General features: G+C 40.7%; 2 protein-coding genes across 4 annotated transcripts; one reads left to right on the plus strand and one right to left on the minus strand.

Annotated features, from left to right (window-relative positions):
• Nucleotides 1-1,851: 1,851 nt before the first annotated feature.
• On the plus strand, nucleotides 1,852-4,485 carry LOC136759816 (interleukin-17F-like). Its single transcript, XM_066714875.1, has 3 exons — nucleotides 1,852-1,922; nucleotides 3,345-3,541; nucleotides 4,145-4,485. Exons 1-3 carry the CDS (start codon nucleotides 1,890-1,892, stop codon nucleotides 4,383-4,385), a joined length of 471 nt encoding a protein of 156 aa, XP_066570972.1. The 5' UTR covers nucleotides 1,852-1,889; the 3' UTR covers nucleotides 4,386-4,485.
• Nucleotides 4,486-6,294: 1,809 nt separating this feature from the next.
• stmn4 (stathmin-like 4) lies at nucleotides 6,295-16,119 on the minus strand. Of its 3 annotated transcripts, XM_066697668.1 has the most exons (7): nucleotides 16,032-16,119; nucleotides 12,245-12,324; nucleotides 11,688-11,783; nucleotides 11,149-11,354; nucleotides 10,296-10,487; nucleotides 9,847-9,864; nucleotides 6,295-6,937 (listed from the first exon to the last, which is right to left on the minus strand). In XM_066697668.1, the coding sequence occupies exons 2-7, from the start codon at nucleotides 12,255-12,257 to the stop codon at nucleotides 6,929-6,931; spliced, it is 534 nt and encodes a 177-aa protein (XP_066553765.1). In that variant the 5' UTR covers nucleotides 12,258-12,324; nucleotides 16,032-16,119; the 3' UTR covers nucleotides 6,295-6,928. The 3 variants fall into 3 exon arrangements, with proteins under 3 accessions (XP_066553765.1, XP_066553747.1, XP_066553757.1); XM_066697650.1 differs by lacking the exon at nucleotides 6,295-6,937 and having other exon boundaries at nucleotides 7,818-9,864; XM_066697660.1 differs by lacking the exon at nucleotides 6,295-6,937 and having other exon boundaries at nucleotides 7,818-9,864; nucleotides 16,038-16,089.
• Nucleotides 16,120-17,609: the final 1,490 nt, after the last annotated feature.

Below are 17,609 nucleotides of genomic sequence, written 5' to 3' on the forward strand. Positions count from 1 at the left end.
GAATGTACTATAGTATTCTGTAGAATGCCTACTATAGCATTCTATTGTAGTGTAGTCTGCAACAATGTATATATTATTGATGGTTCCTGTAATGGAGAATATTGGATTAAAAATACATAAAACATTTAGGGTCAGGCTGAACTGAAACACAGTGTTGGGACAGTCGTAATTTTTTCTTTACGATACTTGATTCAACTGTGCTCAGTACGATAGCACAAATTCCATGATCTCAGTCTGGCGGATGTACAGATGTGTAGTCATGGAATTAGCACCGAAATATCGTCAGGGAAGGTAATGATGAAGATAAGGATGGAAAGAAATCGTAAAAAAGCAAGAAAAGCCAAATTACAGGAAGGAGGGAAAATTACACCGAAGCGGAAGTCCTCGTGTTCCGATTCAGTTTAGTATCAGTGGTAATAAAACACTTTTCATATTTCGGTAAAATTAGGTCAAGCAGTGATTCATAAGGGTCTAGTAAAGCGTAAACACAATGCCACAGTGGGTGTGGAATGGTCTGTGAAAATAAAACAACTTTGTGCGAATATTTTTTTATTTTTCTCATTACATCATATTATTTGTTATTTAGTAGATACTCTTATCTAGGGCAACTTACATTTGTACCCATTTACACAGCTGGGTATTTTACTGGAGAAATCTAAGTGAAGCACCTTGCTCAAGGGTACAACAGCACAACCTTCCAGTTATGAGTCCAGAGCCATAACCACTACCCCACAGTGCTGCCTGTGCTTCTCAACCCAGTCTTTAATATGAAACATAACACAGGAATCAATGCCAGACTGTGTGATTCCGTTATATTAGGTTTTATATCTATTGACATGATACAGTCATCTAATGGTGCTTTTTATCTTTTTGTTTTTTCGGGGGGGGTTACATGTGTTTTTTACACTACAAGTGTATACAAGAAAGTGCAATTCATAAAGAAAACATGGGGTCAACTTCATTTCAATTACTACAGTTACATTTGCAGCCACTCCAGTAATTGAAAATACAATTACAATGACAGTCTAATACAGTGTAAATTCACAACCACACACAATCACGTTTATCCTTAATCATTTTAAATGAGCAACAGCAAGAGATTAGAAATATATCCATGTAGGTTTACTGTGTAAAATGAACTATTGGTAACACTTTATATTATGGTGTAATTAGTAAATGAATAGTAAATATTTTATAAAACAGGAACTGATAATAATTCAATTTATAAATGATCAATACATGTTTATAAGATATCATTTATCATTTATAAAAAATAACAGAAACAAAATAGTTTCTGGAGCTGTTTCTTTCAAATCTTTATTACAAATGAAAAATCATACTTTATAAAGGTTTATTGATAATTTATACATTGACTTAATAATGGTTCCTAACTGTTCCTAACTGATTTTAACTTCAAGTTTATATTCACTTACACTGTGTGTCTCTGGTCAAGGTATAGTTCTCCCTTTGTTGTTTACCAAACACAAATTCATTTGATTTGCTTAAACAGAAACTTCAAATTACCAGAGAGGGGAGCTTCACAAATCTTCCAACAATGACCTTGACCTGGACCAAATCATAACTTTGCCCTGCGCCATTAATCAAAAATTAAATTTAACAGGGTTAACTTTGAGTAATCTCACTTTGCCCGAGAATCTGATCATTGGACACATTTACAAAGTAAATACTGTTGTAATTAGAAGTTTTGCAGGTTGCAATTAGTCATGTAATAATTATACAGTGTTAGCAAAAATACATGGTTAGTGACATCATCAAGGGGAAACTTTCTGAAAACCAGCACTTGCCCCTCTATATAACATGAGCGGCGAGACAGGCAATCCATACGATCAGAGACATCCTTCCATCAAGCAAAGTAACAGAAACACAAGATGCCTTTGACACAGAAAACAGGAGCTGTCATGGTAAGTAGTGATTTGAGTTTTTGTTTGTTTGTTTGTAGTGAATTTGATGCCTCCCATTAAACTAGGTCAGGCAAAGTACAGAGTGAAGAGTGATATTTCAGTTTAGTCGACTTAGGCTGGATTTTACCTGCACACTCTTTGTATAATTCTTATGTCAGTGTTGCAACCAATTGACTGCAAAGGTGTTTTTTGTTATGGGAATTCATGTTTTTGTGCAAATAGTGCACAGCTTTTTTTTTTTTTTTTGCATGTGGCACGTAGGTTTCTCTGATGCTGAAGAACTTGCCAACTTGCAGATTGTAAAAACGGGTTGGTTTCTGAATGAATGTGTGCAGTGCCAAAGATTAAGGCCTGAATTTTTTTTTAAGATTTGCCTGCTTTATTCACTGTAATTCATAATGTGGCAGACCAGACTAAGTAGAAGGAGAAGACCAGTAGGCTTAGCCTGCACTCAAATCCCCAAAACAGTGCTTTTTCTTGTTCTTATATAATGTTAAAAAAACGAACATCTCAGAGTTGAAGCTGCAGTCTGTGTGCCTTAGATAGTGAGAATAGAGATCTGTTTGCACTGTTTTTCATATCAGAATGGGAGAATTTCCAGACTTGCAGGTTGACCAGTTAACTGATTTCATCCAGTGAGAGAAAAGTTCACTTTTTTGTGAGACTGTGTGTTTTAGGTATGCATCACATTCAGATTCTTACTTCGTTTAACACGGACAATTAAAAATATTCTGATTGTTGATGGATTTGATCTTTTCTGTGAACCGCTCTTCCTGATTCATATGTGGGTGTGTAATTAGTTGCATCCTCTTGCTGTTTTATGATGTATATGAAAGTGAAAATGAACAGGCACATTGTGAACATTGCTCCTTCTAGGATGGCATAAAACAGTATTTCTACACACGGCCTGCCTAACACAGTGCATTGGGCTCACACAGCTGAGTGACACGGAGACTGTTATGCCATTCATGGAGAAATATGTGACCAGTTGAGACTTGAGAGGGATATTCTTACCCTTCTTTACCAAATGGGCAAGGAAAATACCTTTGCTAGTCGGGCAGTTTCAGTGGGATCATAACAAGCTGCATTGTCTGTTCATTATCCAAACAGAGAGCAATTGGTAGAGGATACGTTAGGCCAGTAGTAAAAATCAGTGCTAAAGTCCAGTAATGGCAGAAAACAGAACACCAAATACAACAACAATAATAATATAACTTTAATAATAAAAGAAACATCAAAACTCAGATAATGTGCAATAGTATTATTTCTACACCAATTCCTACATACATATGTGCCCAATACTAATAATAGTTCCAATACAAATTCTAGTACTAATACAAAACACAATCTGTGTTTTTAATTGAACCTGCTTATATTAACATCTTCATTCGTCTTTCTTTCTGACTGTCATCCTTTCCCAAGCTGCTCAAGCTGGCTGTCCTACCGATTGTCCTGCTGGTTCTGGGGGCAGAAGGCGCCCACATAGCGAAGGCCAGGAAGGACTGTCACCATTCAGACTCTCAGAAGGTCGTTCAGGTGGCCTTGGATTTCAGTGTGAATTCCAGGGTCACCATGAGCCGCAATGCTGCCAGTCGGTCCCTTTCCCCCTGGACATACAGGTAAGACTTGCATTGCCCTGGACTGGCACATTATAAGAGATTAATCCAAAACAAGGAGAGAAAACTTTTACGACAACTATCGATTTAATACTGATGTATTAACTACACAAAAACACCGCCTGTAAGTAAAACAATGAAAACGGTGATTATTAGTGGTATTATTATTTATACGATTATTTTGCAGACACCTTTATTCATTTTTTTTTAACACAATGCTTGTTAAGCTCTTCACTATATAATAATGCACCCACACATCACAGTGGCTGTATGAAAGGCAGAATGGTCTACCTTTTTCTGCTTCCGCTGCCGCACTGCCACTGTCTGCATGTCGAAGGCAGCGCTTTTCTGACTCAAAACGAGAACTTCCTGAGAAAGGGCAGAAAGCCAGCTTATTTAGGTTAAACAACAGCACCCTTTAAAGTGCATCAAAGATCATTTTCATTCAAGGTTCATTTAAAAAGCTTACAGAAACGCATTTGCTAGTGATTGCAAAAAATGCCTGAACAAAAAGGCCTCAAATGTACTGTAATGCCTATTGATCTCTTTATCTGTTTTTCTTCCTGTCTCTTCCCTTTTTGCACCCTTCCTTTCTCCCACTATCAGCCAACCCGCCGGGGACACGGGGGTCTTCCCTCAGTACCACCAGGTTGTGTGTCAACACCAGGGCTGTGTGAAGGATGGGGAGCTGCTCATGGGGTACAACTCCGTTCCCATAATCCAGGACGTCCTGGTCCTGCGGAGAGTGAAGGACAAGTGCGGATACATGTTCCTGCTGGAGACCAGGAATGTCACGCTGGGCTGCACCTGCGTCAAGGCGGACGTAACAATGCAGCACCAGCTCTAAATCTTTTATTTTCATTCTGCAGTTATGTAAACGTATTAATTTATATTTATATGAATGTGTCTATTCATTAATTAATTTATTTCTATTTATTAATTTATTTAATTATCCAATGTACTAAGAATAAAGATTCTTATAAATACTCTGGTTGAACTGTGTTTTCTGTAAGTGTCTCGCACGCTGAATTGCACTCAATTGCTGCTGCCTCTGCAGACAAGAACAGACACAGAGTCAGAGAGACACCTTATGACAAGAGAGGCAGACTGCTTTGGACTTGCAGTTTCACCTCAGGGGAATTTTGAATGCTTTCACAGCACTGTGTGTTCTGAGACTGCATTGCAAGATTGTAATAATAATAATAATAATAATAATAATAATAATAATAATAATATCATCATCATCATCGTCATGAAACAGGCATGGAAATTGTGTTGTCTTGTTTGTTTCTTATTTATTTACTCTACAACACTCACTGAAGTGAAGATGTTTTCCACCAAGGCATTTCAATATTACATCATTACTTTACTGGCCTGAATCCACCTGCTCAGAATTGGGACCCACTGTAATATCAGTGTGTGTCCATGCTTAATTCAAAGGAGAGAACATGGATATTACAAATGTGGGAGTGCATTTCATATGAACTTGGCAGGACATTGTGTGTTACCACCATTACTGCAACAGTGGAATACTGGACACTTTCCCCAGAGGGTGACTGAGGACGGCTGTATGAGCAGGTGTATACAAAAAGGCTGTGTTCGGTTCCAGAGCTCCATTTGACCAAAGACTGCAAGTAATATGTAGATCTTGAACCAGATGGGCATCCCTGTATCATCTCCCTCACTCAGGGACAGCCCCTAATTTAAAGCTGGTTGCACAATGGGCTGTGGCAGTCAGTATTTATACAAATTCAAGTTTATATATATATATATATAGCTTTAACCACTCTATTTCCTATTTCTTTCTTCATAATAATATTATGGTTACTGATATAGAATTAGGGCTTCAGATGTTGCACACTGTAATTCTCAATCATCACAAGCTGAGCTCCAGCACACCGTCAGCAATCAAACCACACAGGATCTGAATAGTCATAAGGATTGTGGCACAGGCGGAGTGTGTGTAGTACAGAGACAAAGGGAAACAAACCTTGGCTATTGGACTTGACCCTGGTTGTGGATTGCCCTTGGATTAGTTGCTTTTTGTCTTTATTCATTAGTTATTTGTTAGGGTTTTGTTTGCTGTTTCTGTATGTCTTTTTGTTGTGACCATCTCACTGTATATAATAAATCACCTCCTTGCACTGTACTCCCCTGCCTCTGTGTCATTGTTTCCCCAAGAGACCCCAGCTATAGAGCTCCAACCCACATGGTGTCACAGGATATAGAATAGTTAGTGTAAATATGATCTTTTATCTAATTTATTAGACACTGTTTGCAGACTGTAAATATGCTACTGTGACGTGTCCTCTTTTTGTGTGGTTTAGAAAAGGGATGTTGCGACAGCATTCATTTCTGTGTCTGACGTTTGTAGTCAAGATTGTTTTTCTGGTTTTGTATGGTCACCAAACAACCAAGATCTGGTCCCAAAGAGCTAGCCAATATGATTTTCTGTTGTTCTCTATTATGTGCTACTGAATGTATTCTTTCTTGTGATCCTTTAAACCCCTGTAATGTAATGAACATGGTGTATATTGTATATTAGCTTGATAAAGCCTTGCATAATATGCCTACTTAAGGTTTTAGTATTTTTAATAATAGTAATAATAATAATAATAATAATAATAATAATAATAATAATAATGTGTTTGGTTGGACTTGCCATATGTGTCATATGTGTATACTCATACCTTACAGAAGCGGAGGGGGGTGCTGAGATCCTGCATTTTAAGGACTCGGAGGCAGTCCACACACCACTGCAGGAGGAGATGTTGAAGTAATCGGACATGGGGACGGCCGAGTGATTCGGCACATTGTTTTTTTTTTTTTTAATTCTTTTGCATCTGAAAATATATTACAAATTTCTACACAACATCACAGCCAACAAAGATCACACAGTTGGGATCGGAGCGTTGAGACTGTCCACATCAAAAACGACTGAGTGAAAAAAAATGGGAAAGGAATGAAGGAAAAAAGAAAAAAAAAGTTCTCACTGCACTTCACGAGAACCATCCCAAACACTAGTGGAACACGATGAGAACGGTTTGTCTTGGCCTTCAAGTCCCTGTCAGCTGCGTCACAAAAGCACTACGGCGGCACCGTTGGCGCAGATCCGATCGGACTCACGTCCAGTCAACACTCACACTATTGGCACGGTAGGCACACAGGAGTCGAGAGACAGAGGAGCATTGGCAAACCTCAGAGTCAAAGTGTGTTGCCAGACCTTATAACAGGTCACTGGTTGAGGGGAAGGTGGTGGGGTGGTGGGTGGCAGGTACCATCTTTGCCTCCCCAGCAACCTCTCGCGCTATTTCAATAGTATGTATTCACAAACAAGCTGAGCTAAAGTCAGTCCTTTGGTTTCAGTCAGGATTCCAAATGGGCGGGGCCTCATGGAACCTGGAACATAGATTTCAGAGACACAGGAATTAGCAGAGAGAGCAATTACGTGCATCATGTACACATTTCACAGAACGCAGTCTTCACAGCCAGGGGGTGAATTCAAGCAAAAAAAAAACATGATACACTAGTTCTTTCCCTCTGCCTTAGCTTTTCTTGTTTTGTTTTGTTTCATTTCATTTTAACCTATTTTTGGAAGCCAGGGTTAAACCACATTGTGTGTTAGAAGTCTTTAAAGGCTCCTAGATCACAGCTGATCTACATTAACCACTGACTCAAACCTGACCTGAACAACTGACAGATTCTGATAAATTCCGGCTATTACTTAAACTCAAGGAAATATGAGTTGTGCAAACCTAGACCATTGATACTTTGCAGAACTAAAAACAAAATACACTTTTCACTGTATGATAAAAATAAGGTAAGTTATATTTGGGATAGGAAGGTTAGCCAAATAATTTTTGTTTTGCTTTTCTGGGATCCTTTTCACCTGATGCATTTAAACGTGAAAGAATTCCATTCCCTGACAGTACCATTTTTGTTGCAAACTCTACATTAGGAAACGAATGGTATTTTTTGATTGAATGCAACCCCTGAAATAAAATAACCTCTGTAGAAATGCTATCCATCAGTCACTGCTGAATATAAACCTGATTTAAGAAGAAGAAGAAAAAGGAGGAGGAGGAGGAAATTCTCCACCAAGAGTTATAGCAAGCCTTACTATAAACTCTAGATTTACACACATACACACACACAGCACACACCCACACCAAGGAAAGAAATCACACGCTAAAACACACTGATCTCTCACACACATTGACCACAATGCCACTGGACAAAGAGAATGGAAGATGTTAAATTGACTTGAGGGACCAGACGGTTAGTTCTGCCAGAGAAAACCTTTACTGACCATGCGAAAGAGAAACAATTCAGCTTCATCATATTACAGGCGTAGCAAGTAGAAGGCCATATTTGCCATGTTAATATTATCATTACTGTAATCAATATTAATATTAATAGTAATCTTTTTTTGCATTGCATTTTTTTTTTTACTCTTGACATCAGCTGATAATCACATCTAGATAGCAAACCCACTCCCCCACCCCCCCACACACAGCCCCGCCCCACACAGGGGATATTCAACAATCACATTTCACAAACAGGAAGGACACTGACATGCCATAACAAAGTGCACCTACAGAGGCAGTAGTGCAGCCCTAAGACTTCTGTGTGGTTCCCTTTGCAATCCTAACCCCCTGCTGTACTGGGCTCAGCTGGACTGTTTTGTGCGCATTAACCTGTTTCCTATGCGTCTGCTCTCTTTATACATCTCACTCGGTTGTGCCAGTCTATACCCCTCGGGCTGCAGTATGTGTGTACTCTTGTTTTCTTTATTCTACGAACGACCAGGTGCCTTTCAGGGAAAATGTGCTTATTTTCTTGCGCCCGGGGGGTCTATACCGGGGGTCTCCAGCGCAGGGCCTGGGGGGCTGCCGTGTCTTCTGTTTTCCATTCCAACTGCAGCGCTCACTGGCATAATGAAGGTACTAATTGAATCAGTTAGACATTTACAACACTACTTTTCGGCGCTTGTGCAGTTCACGGCTTTGAAGATGCTTTTGATTAGAGGCATTTCACCTGCAACATAATTTGCAGCCTGGAGAGAAGATATGGGTTCATCCAGTTAATCCCCTGAAGTACTAATTAAATGGGAGCTGGGCTGGAACAAAAGCTAGAAGACTTTTTCCAGAGAACTGAGTTTGAGATGCCTAAAGATCTGCGATATTTGGGGTTTCCTTTATCACTAGTTGACTTATTTGCTTTGTTAATTTGGTGGTCAGCGAATACCAATCAAGACCAAACTAAAACTCCAGCTAATGTTTTGGGCAATAAATAGTGATCCATAGTGAATGCCCTTCTTCTCTCTTTTTGGTATTTTGTTCGTGGTCATTCTCTTTATAAGAATGCTTTTGGTCTCCAGTAATGTCCTGTTGCCAGTCCTGAAAAAAGCCTGCTGTGATGTTGATATGGGAACCCTCTTCATCAAAGTACACACGAACAACAAAACACTCTGTTTAAAAACGCTTTTCTGAAGAAGGGGTGACTATAGACTCTTTCATCCATTTTAAACTACTGAAAGAGGCAATATTTGTTTTACTTACTGACAGGTGCCCGCCTAGCTAAGTGGGTGTATAAAAAGTGCCACAAGTACACAGCAATTAGGTCAATGACTTTGATTAACCGCACGAAACCAATACATTAATTGATTGACCACAGCTCTGCATATATTATGAGATTCTTGTCATAAACTTAAGAGCCTACTTGAGAAAATGATAGTAGATATGACAGAGAGATTTCCATAAAAATGGCAGCGGCAGCAGCAGTCTGATTATACGCATCGGGCAGCGGAGTTACAGTAAGCGCTCCTGGCGTGATTGTACAGGAAGCTCCCACATCTGCAAATGGGACGTTTCAGCAAAGCACATTTCAAGTTGAGCACACCACTTGCTGTCAGTGAACAGCTAAGCCCAACGCGCCCACACCCTCGCCCTGGCTTTGTTTTTATCCGTTTCACAAAAGACCATAGGCATCACCATCTGATACTGGTGCACCTTGCATTGCCACACAAACAAATACCGACTTCTCTTTTGTTTCATAATTTTTTTTTTCTTTGTTTTTTCTTTTGTTTCATTCCGACTGACAAAGAGCTTGCACTCATCAAATCTTCATCTTTTATAAAAAAGGAAAATTCTCTCCATCTACCCTTCAGATTGTGTTTGTTTGTTTGTTTGTTTTGTTTGTTTCCTTTTCCTCAACTAGCACACACAAAAAACGAGTCCCGTGCTTTTTTGTTTGTTTTCCTTGTTCTACCGGGAAGCCTCCTCTTTCAGTTCCTTGTTTTTCCTCACCTCTTCAGCATGCTTGTCCTGGAAAACAAAGAAAGGAAAACACATGCTTTCTTTTATATTTAAGCAAATAAGTATTGGTAATATGTTCCTTTGACAAATGTTTTGTAATATTAGTAAGACATTAACACAATGTCTGAAAAAAACTGTTAAAACCTTAATAGCAAAAGATTTGCAGAGTCAGGTCAAAGTGACTCCGGTCTCTTGAGAGAGATAGGAGTTTGGATTTGTTTTAATCACTTGATATGAGTTTGTAAATATTGTAAATAAATAAGCAGAGAACAAGACAAGTTCCAGACCATATGTTAATACATTAATTAATTTGCAATCACAGCCTAACCCAGCATAAAGATACAAAAATTACCAAATGAGAAGGAAAGACCTAAAGAACAGTGAAACAAACACATAAAGACAGACAGAAAGAACAGTGAAAGAAAGAAGGAACGAAGTACCTTTTCCTGTAGGCGCTCCAACATGGCAGCCAGAAGCGCTTCCCTGTTCTCCTTGTTGGCTTCCATCTTCTGATCCAGCTTCTCCTTGGCCATCTTGATGAAGTTGTTGTTCTCCTCGATGGCCTTCTGGATCACCTCCCGCTCATGTTCTCTCTTCTCGGCCAAGTGCTTCAGCAGCTCAGCTTCTTGGCACTGGGGGAGGGGGAAGGAGAAAGCATGACGGATAAATACAGATATTTAAGTCTTTTGTGACTGCCCTTCAGGCCTGGAATTGCCCAATCCTGCTGTAAGTGGTAGAAAAGGCCTTCTCTGAAAAGCACATATCTCTGATTTCAAGTCTTGCTGATGTAAGCAGGGTGGAGTGCAATCTGCCTCGCTATCTTCAATTTGTGTCCAATTGGCACCTGGATGTCAGCCAGTTTGGCAGCTTTACAAGGACTCGGCGTCATTGCCATTTCCCTTGATATGTCCTTGCATCTTTGACAAAGGCAACATCAAATTAAACTGTGTAGAAAAAAAAGTCATTCCACTTTCACCTAGAAGAGCAACCTTCTTTGAGTACAACATTTCTTTCGGCTGTGTGTGGGAAGAAACCTTACTTGGCTGAGTTATAATTACCAAAGGAGGTCTGGTACAGTATGGAAGAGGAGGCGTTTTTCACAGTTGAGGCTCAGCCAGCACAGAAATACAATTTATCTGCCTGACAGCTAGTCATGCAACCCTGTATCTCAGCAGGTCATGAAAACTGCAGGCCATTTCCTTGAAATGCCACAAAGGCTGCGGCCTAAAAGATCTCTGCATATGGAGTGGGGCATTCAGAGGTTCAGCGATTGGCTGGATGTTCCCACATTACCTTTCTCCTCTCCTCTGCTGCCTCCAGCTTCTTCTGGATCTCCTCCAGGGAGGGGTCACGACGACTGGGCATGGAAGTGTTGAATTCGGGGACGCCGTCGAATGAGGGCGGCTTGAGGATGACCTCGAATGCCTGTCCCGAGGCTCTCTTGTTGAGCTCGATCACCTCCACGTCTTTGATCACACACCAGCTGAGGTCGACTGCGTCTGGGGGGAGGAGAGACAGAGGGACACAGGGTGAAGCTTTCTTCCCCCATCCAATCTTTCGACCACCATCCAGTGAAGCCCGCTAGTCTATGTTTAATTACCTCCTGTAATGAAAACATTGGTCGCACACAAACAAACTATTGTTAGCATTTAAATTGCAAAGCAACAATACTTTGATTAAAAAGTAATACATTTTAAAGGCTAATTTTATCACATTGAGTCCAAATTTTGAAGGAGATTACTAACAAACAGTATATAGTGACATTTATACACAGGAGCTTCTGATTGGAAATACAGTCTGCATTAGAACTGGCTGCGTGATGTGAGGCCTACCTTCCGCTTTGTAGGTGGGTTTGTCATGGGGCTCCGAGAGAATGCAGGAGCAGAATAGAGACACCAGGGGGAGCTCCCTCATCTTCTCTTTGTAAGCTGGAGATGAGGATAGAGTAAACACCGCTGAGTGACTGGTGGGCCATTTGTTGCTTGGCCAATGTAAAAGGCTTTTCACACTTAAAACCCGGGTTCACAGCAGTGCACAAATCCCTACCTCCTCTTCAAAAGGATATATATACATTGATATATCTATGCATGCCATGAAAGAGGGAAGAGCAAGTGGAAACATCTTGTTGAGGCCTTCATCCAGCAGCGGATCGATGTAGGCTGATGATTATACATATGTATGTATGTGTATATATACTGTATATTTGCAGAGTTGCTCCAAAAATATACAACAGGTTCATCTGCTCACAAACATAGGCCTAAAGACAACTATTTATAAGATGCACACAAGAAAAACACTGAAAGATATAGCAGAGATATCAAATCTTTTATCAGATCGGATTAAAGTACAACAAAGGGAGAGGTGAAAACAGAGCGCGTTTGCCACATACCTGCGAGGGTCATGGTGGCACGAGTCTCTGACGTTCAAGGTGAGAAACCTCCAAACTGAAGGGCCGTCCTCTTACTGAGTCTGCGAACGAGGGAGAGAGAAACAGAGGGGACAGTGGTGAGGACCAGACTCATGCTGTTCTGAGTGTGAGAACTTCTAGGACAGCTGAACAACACCTGCACAGACTGGAGTGCTGAGACTGGGAAGACACTGGACAGCAGGGTAAATGGTTGTGTCTTGGGTCTTGGCATTTCTTCTGTCACCCTTTTTCTCATTTTGGTTTTTGTGTTTTGGCCTGACCTAACTTAAGGGAAAGAAAGTGTCCCTTTTTTGGGGGGAATACAATATCACTACATTCATTAGGTAACTGACCTTATAACCTGGAATAACTTCACTCATCTACTGTACTGTATTTCCTGTTTGCATGCAGAATGTATCAGAGGAAGCACTGAGCAAATAATGAGCAATAAAAAGTGCTGACAAACCGGAAAAAGACATCTCTGGTGTTCTGTGTCTGCTCATGACCTCTTTATGAGACAGATTGCTTAATGTATTCTAGCCTACTCTAATTACATTCACCCAGGTGCCAGGGGCTTGTGCTCTTGCCATTCAGCGACGATTCATGACCCACAGCAGGGATCTAATCCAGGGATGGTGCTGGAATATTATGGAAGCTAGGGAGAAGTGCAGGCCTCCAGCCCTGTCAATTGAGTACATCCAGAACAGATGCCATATGTCCATTTCTCAATGTGCAACGTCTGACAGCTAACAACAGCACCTTAATTCCCAGGTCCGTCTTCAAAACGATAATGTAACAATCGTTTTGTTGTTTGCCAGATGAAGGGAGGCTTGTGCATAAATACCTTTAGAGTGTGTTTTCAATAAAAGATCAAAGAGTTTTTGATATCCCTGGGGAATGCACTGCAGTAGTGGCAAAACGCTGGTTCAAAACAGATTTACGGTTTACAAATTCACTGCAGTTTGCTAGAGAGAAGATTAAAATTTAATTGCTTTTCATAATAATGGGACATTATATTATATATAATTATATTATGTTATATTATATCACTAGGGATTATGGTTATATATAATATATAGTCCTTAGCAACGACATATTGTATATCAAGATGTTGCCTTCCAGACCTATCCTGAAGAAACACAGAAAACCTGCAAAGTCCAGTGCATGTCGGCGGTTTCAGGAACGGCAGGGTGATAAATAAAAGCCCTGGCTCTGACCAACCGAGAGGCTGACAGCTACGGACATAACAAGGTGTAAAAGTGTGGGGGGCAGCTGGGGCTCGTGTGACTGCAGAGATGGGTTGTCTGGCACTAACAGCTTAGGAAGCAAAACGCCGGATCTGTTTCATGGTACACTCTCTGCGCATGTGCCCTTCTCACCTCTGCCTCCTGCTGGATGTGTAGTACAGTAATCTTGCCAGAGCAGAGGAGGCCAGTGGCACGGAGCCTGACACACAATGACTTAATTCATTCTGACATCACAGGGGTTACGTCACCTGACCGAACACTGCAGTGCAACACAGATGTGCCGCAAACAGGAATGGCTTTTTAACTACCCTGTCGTAATATCAAAGCTCTCATGCAAAGCAGGGTGGGGAAAAAGGGAAAAGACTAATGTGCTCGATCTCTCTCTCTCTCTCTCTCTCTCTCTCTCCCTCTCCCTCCCTCTCTCTCTCTCTCTCTCTCTCTCTCTCTCTCCCTTGCTCTTATATATTTTGTTGATAATTGAGCACACACACACACACACACAATCCAAGAAGAATAGGACAAAGATGTATCAAGAGCTGGAGCCCCACACCAGTTCAGTTATATGAGTTCTTGCCATGAAATTAATAATACATGAATTTCTGCCTATATAATTCATAACAATATAATTATTCACTCTCTCTGCTCCTCTCAAACATTTTACAATTTACAATTGTGCACACACTCACATGCACAACAATGGCTAATTTCCTCAGCATTCAACCAACGCTGTATTGAAAATAAGTTTAACGCCAGTGAAGCGAATACCCAGGACAAGTCTACTCCTCCCAGGAAGCATGAACCTTATTAAAAAAAGATAACTGCTTCTGAACATGCTGCAAGGCTATACTAAACCTATGCAGGGTTCAATCAGTACATGGTTAAATACATATCGCTTGACAAACAAACCTGACCAAGTGAGAACTGAGGATTTGAATGTACCTTCCTGTCTGTTGATCAAAAATTATATATATATATGTACACTTCTTCAAATGCAGTTAATTTTCAAATGAATTAGAAATATTATCAGAATGTGTAATTGTGCAATGTACAAGCATGGAGACCCCAGAATGTGTGTTCTGCTGCATGTGCACTCTCTGGAGATTCTCAGATGCTCAGCATTTCAGTCGAGCTTCCTTTAATCATGTTTAAGGGGACAGCAATCCCAGATCTGGCCCATTGATCTGCAGTCCCTCACCCTGCAGTTGCTGCAAGAAGAGCTCTAGAGAAAACTCTGGCCATCTGGACATTGTTCTGCTGAAAACAATCCTGTAGCAACCTGCCTTATTGCTGGAAACTGCTTGACAACTTGCTACATAATTTCATCCCAAACAGCCCCTATATCGAACTGTCAGCCATGGCAGCAAGTTCAGCTGAGTGTACACTGCCATACCACTTCCCTGGTCCACTAATCTGGGATCACTGCTGCTTTGGAGAACAAAATCTGGAGATAGTGGCCAACATTATGCATTTACACTGGTATATGTTCCCAGCTTGGCTGAAGCCAGGCAGCACATTTCAGTGGGTAAGGGGGTCATCTTGCCAGTGCTTAGGGATGTAGTCTGCATTTGTGCAGGTCCCCAACCTGGCCAGGCTGGCATCTGGGGAGGGACCTCTGTCACTACAGCTGGCATCAGGCCATTGCAAGGGGTAGCTGACTACCACTATGAGGCCAGACTTGGATCTCGTTGGAGCCCAGAAGATCTTAAGGTGCTCCACTGAACTGCTGACCACTTTGCAATGTCTACAGCATCATCTTGCTGTGGACCAGAGCCCGGGAAACTCTAGTTTTCAGAAGAACGGAGGTATGGCTGTGTTTGTATCGACAGCGACACCTTTCTGGAGCAGTGAGTACTATGATAACTGAAAATCTGCTCATCAGCACACTGATCAACCCCTGTGGCTCCCTGGCACTGAGATCGCACACTTCTATCAGCATTGCAACCAATGCACTGCAAAAATACAAATTTTCATCAAATGCTCACAAAGATTTCAATCTAAATGTCTCTGTGTGCTGATTTAATACAGTTAGAACCCATCTTCTGTAGTCCTGGTATACCTCCATCTGTCTATATATACAATCCATACAGAGTGCACATATATACATGCATTTACAAACATATATGCACAAAAAACTGACAAACATTTGCACTGTTTAACAGAAAGATGCATAGCAACAGCAGCAATTGGCATGCAATGACATAAACTGAACATTAATATGAATCACATTGAAGTTGTAAAATACTGCTTTCTTTTTGTCTGTTTGTTGGTTCGTATCAGTTTTTACAATGCTACCTCTGTGCTGCAGGTCTCTCTGAAGAAACACACAGATAAAGGAGCAGCCGTACTGGATACATTATTTATGACTTCAACAAACCTGCTAAAAAGTATTGTATTTGGCATTGCACTGAATCTGCATGAACAATATCAAATGTTTTCCCCACCCCATCTAACCAGGATAGTAGGGTGAGAACACAACATTGTTTTCTTATTTTATCCTTTTTGTCTCTTTGGCTCTGACTTACCCCCACCTGTGTGTCTGGAGTGATGCTCACAGTCCTCTGTCTGTCTCCCTCACTGCTCGGATACAGAGCCCCTCAGCCTCAGCACCAGCACCACTCTTACAGCATGACATCACCTCTAAGCTCTCCCATTGGATGCAGGAATACCGTCGTGCCATTGGCCAGCATCCTTCAGAACACAAGACAAAAAAGAAAAAAGGGGGGTTGCCTGTTAACTCTTTGTTTTACATCGCTAGGTCTCCTGCTTGAGACAAGAGACAGTGTAGCTGAACCACTGCATCAGTTGGCTGAATTATTGATGTCTCCAGAAAAAAAAAAAAAAATAGAGGAAAATCTGTTTTACAAGCGGTATGTGATTTTTAAAAACACAGAACTGAACGGATTTGACATGAGGTGTAGCACGCCTAGTTCCAATTCTGTATTGAAGAGGTTTCAAGTGAAAAACAGGATCAGCTATAATATTTATATAATAATAATAATTTGGGGGGGGGGGGATTGAGGTGTTATGAATTTGAAAAATATGTATCTTAGAGTTATTCTTGATGTTTAAATGCTTGTCAGAGAGATTAGATGCTTTTGCAGGGTGGGTTTGTGGATAAGCATGATTTCCTTATTTTTCTCTGCTCTAGTTTGTTTCCACCAATAACATACAGAGTTCACCAGGCAGTGGCAATTCGCTCCTTTATAACCCTGTGAAATTTTCAATCTTCGTATATGACATTTGAAAGTGTAGATCACTTGTGTCGGCGATTTGATTGCCTTGCACACAAATGTATTGTGCAGATTTGAATGACACACACCCACACGCACATGCAGAAACACACACATCTATTGCAAAACACATCTAAGATTCATACTGACATACCTAGAGTGGATTTGTTTTTGCTGAACAGACCTGCATGGACAAGCCCAAAGATCATATTTAAGAGCCCCAGATGACTGCAGGGGCAGAAACACAATTATATACATTGTGCTTGATTTTATATACAAGCGATGGAATTCCCACGCTCTCAATTTATTTTGGGAGAGTGATCTGCCTTTATGTCGAAGCCTTTTGTCTTTCATCTTTTACTGAAATCTGAAAGTATTTTGTGCTGCTGGGAATCATTAAAAACAACAAGATATTTTGTCCTCTCCCAATCTCCTCTCTTTGTCCAACAATAAACCCAGATCAATGGGACATGATGGCCTAGGCAGCATAAGATAATGGCACACCCATTCTCCACAACTGCCTTCTGAATAATTTAAATGTACCCAACAAAACAAAAAAACACCACTGAGTGGCCTACAAGAATAAGAGAGCAGGAACAGGGAATATGGATTCTGTGCAGGTTATTTTTAAAGGAACTGTACTTCATAGCATTTCCAGAGGGGAATAATCATGTATTTGGTTTATGATGCTGCTGTAAGATTTCAAACAATCTTTGAACTGCAGCAAGAACAGACGCAGCCAAAACCACATCTTAAAATGATTTTGCATTTCAAAGGAAAGGAACTATGTAAATGCTGTGAATACACACACACACACACACACACACACACATATATACACTCACCTAAAGGATTATTAGGAACACCTGT

Source organism: Amia ocellicauda, chromosome 1 (assembly GCF_036373705.1).
Source record: "Amia ocellicauda isolate fAmiCal2 chromosome 1, fAmiCal2.hap1, whole genome shotgun sequence".
Taxonomy (NCBI): Eukaryota; Metazoa; Chordata; class Actinopteri; order Amiiformes; family Amiidae; genus Amia; species Amia ocellicauda.

Bases quoted from the DNA above. Each gene is read 5' to 3' on its own strand.
- LOC136759816 (XM_066714875.1), top strand. From the start codon at position 1,890: ATGCCTTTGACACAGAAAACAGGAGCTGTCATG. The intron at 1,923-3,344 runs GTAAGTAGTGAT...TCCTTTCCCAAG, and splicing joins AGAAAACAGGAGCTGTCATG to CTGCTCAAGCTGGCTGTCCT. The intron at 3,542-4,144 runs GTAAGACTTGCA...TCCCACTATCAG, and splicing joins CTTTCCCCCTGGACATACAG to CCAACCCGCCGGGGACACGG.
- stmn4 (XM_066697650.1), bottom strand. The intron at 10,488-11,148 runs GTAATGTGGGAA...CCCCTCCCCCAG, and splicing joins CAGCAGAGGAGAGGAGAAAG to TGCCAAGAAGCTGAGCTGCT. The intron at 9,865-10,295 runs GTACTTCGTTCC...TTTGTTTTCCAG, and splicing joins TGGAGCGCCTACAGGAAAAG to GACAAGCATGCTGAAGAGGT.